The sequence below is a fragment of the Ornithodoros turicata genome, chromosome 2 (genome assembly GCF_037126465.1).
Source record: "Ornithodoros turicata isolate Travis chromosome 2, ASM3712646v1, whole genome shotgun sequence".
In the NCBI taxonomy this organism is placed as follows: Eukaryota; Metazoa; Arthropoda; class Arachnida; order Ixodida; family Argasidae; genus Ornithodoros; species Ornithodoros turicata.
The window spans coordinates 44508804-44517882 of record NC_088202.1 but is presented as its reverse complement, the minus strand read 5'-3'; the positions used below and the strand labels follow the sequence as shown (position 1 = coordinate 44517882).

At 47.2% G+C, this 9079-nt stretch overlaps 1 protein-coding gene across 1 annotated transcript; it reads left to right on the top strand.

Annotated features, from left to right (window-relative positions):
* Positions 1-297: 297 nt before the first annotated feature.
* LOC135384582 (uncharacterized) lies at positions 298-1155 on the top strand. The gene has a single exon (XM_064613777.1). The coding sequence runs from the start codon at positions 298-300 to the stop codon at positions 1153-1155; it is 858 nt and encodes a 285-aa protein (XP_064469847.1).
* The last annotated feature ends 7924 nt before the right edge of the window (positions 1156-9079 follow it).

Here is a 9079-nt window from a genome sequence, read left to right as displayed (position 1 = left end):
CTCAGGTGGTGCACTGTTGATAAAAATAGACTTCGTTTAGCATGATTTTAGAAACCATACTTTAACAGAACATTTATCTAATATATTGAACATATGTATCCGCTCTTTTCTCTTCACTCATCTGCTTTCATACTTACAGGTGACTTCCTCAGCGGAGCCTGACCTTAAGACCTGCGGACCTTAAGTCTGCCCCCCGTGCACACATCCGTTCCTGGTCTTCTGAAAAAGAGCCATGTCCCAGCTGTTGTGGTATGCCAATTAACGCTGCAACATCTCCACTCCCTGCACTCAAATCGAATGGAGATTTACACTGGCGGCTCGGTGGCATCCGATGAATCATCATCTGCATTTTACATTCCTGAGGAGGCATACGAGCGCGGTTTCAAGCTGCTGCCCGCGCTGTCATCAACCGAAGCAGAAGCCTTTGCTATCTTATCTGTTCTGCGGTACATTTCTTCGTCGACACCAAGAATGTGGACTATTCTTTCGGATAGTAAGTCAGCCTTGGAGGCCCTGGCATCGTATTCGCCCAAAGTTATCAACGACATCTACACGGAGATCCTTTGCCTGCACGCCACACTGTCGTCTCTAGGTCACAGTGTGTGGTTCCAGTGGATTCCGGGTCACGTTGGTATCTCGGGGAATGCCCTCGCCGATTCTGCGGTCACGTGTGCTCGTGCAGCTGGGTCTGTCACTTCTGTCCTACTTACCCTGTGTGAATGCCGGCTAGCCATTCACCGCTACTGCAGAAATAGCTCTCAGGCCTTTTCTCAAGACGATGCCAGGACGAACCCTTTTCTGCGCTCGATTGACGCTACGATGACCCACACACTGGTAGGCCGCTACCCCAGGGAGGAAGAGCCCTTGCTCCACAGGCTTCGACTGAATGTGGCGCGGACACCACTGCTCCTCTTTAAGATGGGCCACCTTTCGTCACCCAACTGCCCCACCTGTCATGTTGAAGAAGACATCCCGCACTTGTTGCTCCACTGCACCCGTTACCGCCAACATCGTCTTCTCCTACGGTCGCGCATCACTCGCCTGAAGATTTCGGACTTTTCCCTAGCTACGCTGTTGGGCCCCACACAGTATAGTCAGGTGACAAAGGCACTTGGTCAGTTTCTACGGATCTGTGGCCTTCTGGGTGAACTGTGACCAATTTCGTGTTTGTTTTCCTTTTTGTTTGTTTGTTTTCCTTTTGTTTGTTTCTTTTTCCTTTCTTTCCAGGGAACAGCAAGCCGCCGTAGCGGTGGCTAACCTTTCCCTCCTTTTTTTTATATAATAAACATATCCCCCCGTGAAACCCCTGAGACAGCACGATCACTGCAACCCACTATTCAGAGCAGACACATGTTGTGCACCCTCCTTCCAGATTTTCCTCTTTGCAGCAGGGTGTTGCCTGCCATTTTGTTGTTATTGTTATTCGATTTCAGTTTGCTTTATCATGTGCACAAATATGATATTGAGGATGATCTTTTCTTGTTTACACCTGAATAAGCTAGGATGCTTTTAAGAGGTGCAGACTTTTGTTCCTTATCTTATAATCATTGCATTCAGCGGAACTGGAGTTGCATACTGTGTTATTCATTTTCTTCTCTCAAACCAGGGCGGCCCATGTGTATGGAAGCTGAAGTCTCTCACCTAAGTAACATGTCAGAACACGTACGACGTGCTCAACATTGAATACCTCATAAAACACAAATTCATGCGTGAAACATATTCTTAGGCAAACAACAAGTCCTTCGACGGAAGGAAATACAGCCAGCCCGTCCTGTCTGTAGACCACGAAATGCAGAGTAAATCAGAATCGTTTGAAAGCGCGAAGCTGCTCTGAATAATAATAGTAATGATAAAGAAGAATACGTGTTGAAACAAAGTAAAACAAAACATAAGACCGCCCAGACTTTTACGATAATTCGTGCAAACAAATCGAGCAAAAAAGGGGGACATCTTCAAAATATCACAGTCGCACTTCACAACGCACAAGTTTGCTTTCTTGTCAGATTGCCAACACGTAAATGAGGCACGACGCTCTGTCGACACCCACTAAAGCTATACTCAACATGTTACAGGTTAGTTACCTGGATCACTCCGATTGCTTTCGTAACAACAATGTTTGTATCATCCACATGTCGTGCCCTCGAAGTGTACTTCACCATACAAATTAGTTTGTTCAACTGTGTACAGTCGGACCTCGTTTTATGAACTCTCGATATACGAATTCCCTCAACTTACGAACGGCTCCACAGGGAACCAAACCTTTTCCGTGTATTTTGACCTCGTTTTACGAACCCTTGATATCCGAACTATGAACGGATTATTAGGGAACGGACCCAAAGTAGCCAAGCCATTCTGACCTCGATATACGAACGGACGTTATGAACGTACAGAGGACAGGCCAATGGACCGGAGGATAATGAAAGTTCCTCAGTACATGCTGCCAAGGTCAAACATACAATGTCCCAACGCCGCTATGTTCCACAAGCGTGATTCACCATTTCCTGAAAGAATAATTCGGGGGTTTACAGCCGAACGGTTGTGAGTTTGGACCAGGTCTCCGAGATGGAAAAATCTTGCCATTCTAAGAGAAGCCGTTCAGTCCTAACAACCGGTGACAAGCGTGATATTTGCCGTTGGAAACAGTCTCATCCGCGCGCGATACGGTACTTTGAGGACCGGGTGGATGAGTCAAGTGTAGGACTTCTGTCATCTCTTCTAAACAGGATAGATAATGCAGAAAGTATGGTGCAAAGCACAATTACGCAGTATTTTCAAAAATAAAACTTATTCAAATCAATTTCCCGTTGTTTTGTGAGGTATTTGTGCACTGCACACCTCGGACCTCGATTTACGAATACCTCGATTTACGAACGATTTTCTGAGAAACGAAGGGTGTTCGTAAAGCGAGGTTTGACTGTACTTCTGTACCTATAGCCTGTATTTTAAGACTAGAGTCATTGTTACTGTTGTCCAGAGACATCGAAGAAAATCAAGGCCCCTACTCGACGAAAACCAGCTCCCGTGGCATAGTGGTTAGGATGATCGCTTTCCACGCCGAGACTGGGAGGTGACACGGGTTCGAATCCTGTCACCGGCTGTGCTGTCTGAGGTTTTCCCTGGGTTTTCCGAAGACTTTCCAGACGAATGTCGGCACAGTTTCCCCTGAAATCGGCCCAGGACGCATGCTAACCCCCTGTCCCCCACTCCTTCCTGCTGTCCATGTCTGTACGCCGCTCATAGCCACAGTTGCTTCGCGGCGCTAACACGGAATTAAAAAAAAATACTCGACGAAAGAACCGAGAACCCGCAGTGAAAAGAACAGTGCCTCGGGTGACGACCAGTTGACTAACATCTTGGAATTCTTAGAACGTCTGAACAACGGTCAGAGGGAGCTTCTTAACGAAATACGCTCGGTTCAGGCCCACCAAACCGATATGGAAGTGAAAGTTGACGCTCTATCCTCCCGATTTAGCTCATTGGAAGTCGACATAAGTACACTTAGAGCGGTGAAAGCCACAGCGGAGAGAGTGGAATTAGCCTCTCAAAGGGCCTGCAGAAAAAAAGCGCTGAGATGAAAGTTAGTCCTTGAGAATAGAATGCGCAGATCGAATCCGCTGTTCAAAGGCATAGAGGATTCTCCTACAGAGACCTGTGCAGACTGTGAACAGACCATTGTCGACTTCAGCAGCAAACACTTGGGAGAATAATTAGATACAGCGTGCGCACCGGATTGGCCTCTACAGCCCGAACAAAATTCGACCCATCATAGTCAACTTTTCCAGCTGCAAGGTGAAAGAACACCTGTTGTCCTGCTCTCATAAACTCAATTTATCTCTCAACTCTTATTCCGTACAACAGGATTACTCGCCTGGGATATGACACGAACGGAAAATGCTTGTTGAATATGCTAAACTAAATAATATGCCATTCAAATTGCGCTTCAACAAACTTCACATGAGCTGAAAAATATATCAGTTCGACCCAATTTCAGAAGAGGTGAAACTGATACCGACAACAGGCAATCGAAACCAGAATGCCGAAAACGTGCCATTGCCCCACCCCCAAAATGAATGAACCGATTCCTTTGTAGAGACGATTCCATGCCACTACATCCAGGAATTTCCCTACACCCCCCTCAGGGGGGGGGTGTACACCCTCCCTGCAGTTTTGCAACCCCCCCCCCCTGAAATTTCTCAGGTAACCCCACCCAGCTCGGCCACCAACACGTTCTGGTAGTGAGTCCGGCGCAGCGAATTACATCCTGTACGGTCAAACTTGGGCTGTATAGGACCACAGTCATGCAAATGATCGTACCATGCATTTCTCTAAAATCATTTGAAAGTTACTGTTCAATGCATATATTCCACGCATATGCGAGCAAAAATGCGTGCGGGCACGCAAACTCAATGTGGATCATCAAGAACCATTTGCGCCCAACTCAACTTTGCGCCCGGTCGTGTGATCATGCATCTTAATGTTGAAATGCCGTTCATAATGAATCTGTATTCTACTGTTACCAGCTCCGGTGGCGCAGCGGTAACGCGTGCGCTTGGAGACTGGGAGGTCCGCGCTTCGAATCCGCGGGCCGGCTGTGCCGTCTGGGGTTTTTCCTGGGTTTCCCTCAGATGTGTAATAGGCGTATGCCGGCACAGTTCCCCTGAAGTCGGCCCATGGACGCAGCTATCCTCCCCCCGAGCGGATTCCACTCGGTCTTCCACTTAACCCTTTCCTCTCCTCCTCTCCACCACCTTTCCCTTCCCGAGAAACATGCCGCCTAATCAGGCAGGCAGACCTCTCGGGTTCCTCCCAACGACATTCCTCCTCCTCCTCCTCGTATTCTACTGTTTGTAACTCAAACGTCGCCATGCCAGTACTGGACAGCTGTTTCGGCCTTGTTGGGCCTCATCAACAGTACGCAGGGAGGCAACGTTTGAGTGGATGGCGTCAGAAGGTCACGTAACACGTGATTCCTCCCGTCAGGGTGAGATAACTCACTCATTGAAAGCCCAGTGCAAAGCCAGTGAAGTATAAAAGGAAAAAAATAGCCAGAGCTCTTTGGCTGCACGTATAGCATATGTTTGTAACTCAAACGTCGCCATGCCAGTACTGTACAGCTGTTTCAGCCTTGTTGGGCCTCATCAACAGTACGCAGGCAGGCAACGTTTGAGTGGATGGCGTCAGAAGGTCACGTAACCGTCACGTACGTGACCTTCTGACGCCATCCACTCAAACGTTGCCTGCCTGCGTACTGTTGATGAGGCCCAACAAGGCCGAAGCAGCTGTCCAGTACTGGCATGGCGACGTTTGAGTTACAAACATATGCTATACGTGCAGCCAAAGAGCTCTGGCTATTTTTTTCCTTCTGTATTCTACTGTACTGTGTTCTAATGTAATGCCATGTACAAATACAACGGGAAAGCTGTGCAGATATGTCACCATTGTGCCACGATTCTTTCCGTGTCTATGAAAAATTCCGTAAGTGGAACCTTCACCAAGCCCCCCCCCCCTTGGAAGCTCGGCACCCCCCAGCAGTGAATTTCTGGGGAAATCACTGACTACATCCAACGTGCCATTACATCCAACGTGCCGTTACATCCAAAAACGAGCCGTTACGTCCAACATGCTGTTACATCCATTGTGCCGTTACATTCAACGAGACGTTACATCAATTTTTGGCCACTAGTACATCCACGGGTCATTACATCCAACGAGCCAGTACATCCAACGAGTCATCACATCCATCGGGCCAGTACGTCCAACGAGCCATTACATCCACGGACACAGAACACTCGGTCAATGTTCTCGTCGGTGTCCTTCCATCGACCATCACAAACGCGGCTCATTCCAACATCGCTGTCCTGTACTTCTTTGTCGCACCTACGTCAGTAGCCAGCAAGTGTTGAGGTCGTTAATTCCTCAGTTGTTTTCAAACTTAGGAAGAGAGCCTATAGGTGAGTGGTCCCCATGCGAATGTCGCTGTTCTGCGCTTTATTGCCAATGACCTCCTTCACCTATGAGATAGCGTCCTGTGTGTGAATCACGTGGTGTGAATACCAGATATGGTTGGGAAGGTGCACACACCTGGTCACCTGAATCCGGGAAAAACCACGGGTTGACCCAGAAGTGGGTTATTGTTGCTGCCTGGACGATTCAACGGAGAAGAATTCCTCCGATCCAGAGACTGGCAGCACGGGCAGCGAAATGATTGTCTTGTGCGGAGATAGCGGCTTGGAAGCGCTTTCGTCGGCTGAGTAAGTGTTTTGGGACGGAAATTTTAAGCAAAACTCACCAGAATTCACGAATCCCGTTGTACACCCTTCATGTGTCGATACGAGGAGAGTGTCGCCCTGTGGCGTTTGCGCTCACCACGCGACGTGACACAGCCACCCATGAATAAACCCTTGGTGTAATTCGTGACACACTCCTACACCGCTTCAGCCACTTGGGAACACGTTCTCAGAGCTACAAAGCTCAGGTCACTTCGAAGTTGCAGCTGTGAATGCAGCAGTGACAGTGTTCAGCGCTGTACGTGTGAATCAGCCGATAAAAATAAGTGGCTGCGCCTTTCATTATGCGAAGGCGATAAATGAAAAGCTGGACGAGCTTTGCTTGAGAACCGTCTGCAGGACAATGAAGAAGTACGAGAGCGGTTCAGGGTGGTAAGACACCTACCCTCATCACCGAACATTTCCGTCTCCCGTTCAGCGACGATTTCATTTCCAATCCACCTCAGCAAGTATCACCTCTTCTGAGCGCTCTGCTGCAGCACTTCATATCCTAATTCCGCAATTTTGACTGACATACGTTCCCGTCCGTGACGCATGGGACCGCTTTGGCAGCTCCGGAGCACGCACCGCGAATGTGGTTGAGGGTTGGCACAATGGACTCCATGACCAACTCCCGAACCAGCACCCGAGTCTCGTGGAGCTCTTTGCGTTTTTCCAGAAGGTGCAGCACGCCGTAAAGTACCAGCTGCGGCTTCTGTTGTGCGACCCTGCAGCGCTGCCCAAGCCACAAACGCCACGAATCCGCGAGAGGAACGCCCGACATGCCGAAGAGATGGAACTATTTCGGCACTATTTTTGTGTGGCCCCGTTCAATATGAAGACGTCGCAATGTACTTGAAACGCGTCATAGACGTTGGGATTTTGCCATGTACATAATGTTATAGTCCGCGAATGAAGCGCTGTTTGTAACTGATGTACCTATTAAATATAGTATGAATTTTGATATTATCAATTATGGCCGCGCTGCTCAAGGAACTGTAATGGTACCGTTGCGCAACTATATAGCGAGAGCAGCACACAGATAAGATCATTAAAGACACGTTCATGCTTAATTCATTTAGTTATGTATTTTATTTTCAATGTCTGCCACATGTTGCAGCCACACGTTGTGGACGGGAGGGGGCAGGTCAAGTTAGCGCTTGAGCAGAGCACCCGTCGTGACGGGCCATCTTATACTTGTAAAAGCCTTATTGTGTGTGTGTTTCTTTTCTTTTTCTTTTTTGAGACTGTCTGAGGGCAGTTTGTTCTGGTTCACGTTTCAAGTCCGTTCGGGAAAGAATGAGGTGGGAATGAAACCGGTGTCCGCACATTTGGTCGAACGCCGTTTTGTCGAACGCCGTTTCGTCGAACGCCGTTTGATCGAAGGCGTTTGATCGAAAGCCAGTTCATCGACGCCGTTTGTTCGAAAGACGTTTGTTCGAAGGGAATTCAAAGCTGCATGCACTGTGTTGTCCACACCACTTTTTCTGTAACTTTTGACTCGAGCATACGGAGCAGGCAATCAGTGCCCTCTTCTTTTTTATTTCTTCTTCTTCTTTTTTTTTGCTTTTTGTAGCCGAAGAGGGGAGACCACTGGTTAGTTGCAGGCGTTTGTCATTTACGAATCTGTAGGACACATATTGAAGAAAGCTACCCCAGGTTGAGAGCAGCCGATAGTCTATCCTTGTTCTAGGCACCCTTCTTATTGCTGGCGACATATTTAAAGGGAACTGTCTTAAAAGGGATAGTCATATGTGCAAAGCCACTCGAAGTCTGTGGATGCTAAGAACGAAATTTCGCCATGGTACGACGAGAGATATTAAATTAACAGCATGTAAAACCATAGTTCGACCTTAGAGTATGCATCTGCAGCCTCGAATCACTACACATGCACGATATCCGAAGAAATAGAGAAAGTACAAAGATCTGCTGCCCTATAATCTTGTCTAAGTTTCGAAGGACTTCTTCGGCAACATGTCTGTTGCAAGAACTAAATTTAGGTTCACTTGCACATAGGCGAAAAGTAAATTAACTGAAACTACTCTTTCTCCTATACAGTGGTCAGTTGATTACAAACAATAATCCACTGTTAAAATTTGTTCACATTCGACGGGAATAAATAATCAAAAATGTCATTTACTTATTTTTTAATTCATTTGCCAAAATGTTTAATACTTGACATTATTATTATTTCACAAAGGGTTGGGGGATTGACAAGTACAGCATGTTTACTCACTATGTGTCAGAGCGGAAAAACCTATTCGGTTGTCCAACGGGTTAACGGTGAACAACCCTGGCCCTTGTACTACTTTTTGGATATTAAAAAGAGGGTTAGCATGAGGAAATTGTTTACGGGGAAGCAGATTACACAAAGTTAAATGTTCCTTAGGATAACTGCATTTAGTACTGCAGCTTTTTTTTTCTTGTCTTTTTTTTGTCATTTTCGACACTCAAGTGAACCAATTAAAAAAATCGATCAAACGACCGCTGCCGTTTCGATCAAACGGCGTTCGATCAAATGGTTTTCGACCAAATGTCCTGCGTTCGATCAAACGGCTTTTGACCAAACAGCGTTCGATCAAATGCCCCGGAACCAATGAAACCCACAATATGACAAAGTTTTCGCACCGAACTGTGATGCAGACGTCCGCGCGTCCCATGCCAGCGAGACTGGGAGAAAAGAAAGGATGGGCGAAACTAATACTATTGGCCAGGTGCCGAAATGCATTACTGATGGATAGTCATGCACTATGCATTATGGATGAATGCACGTCGCCACTGACCAACAATCACCTGCGGGTTGTAGTCGTCTT

Excerpts from the sequence above, each read along its gene's own strand:
- LOC135384582 (XM_064613777.1), top strand. The coding sequence starts at position 298 with ATGGAGATTTACACTGGCGGCTCGGTGGCATCCGATGAATCATCATCT.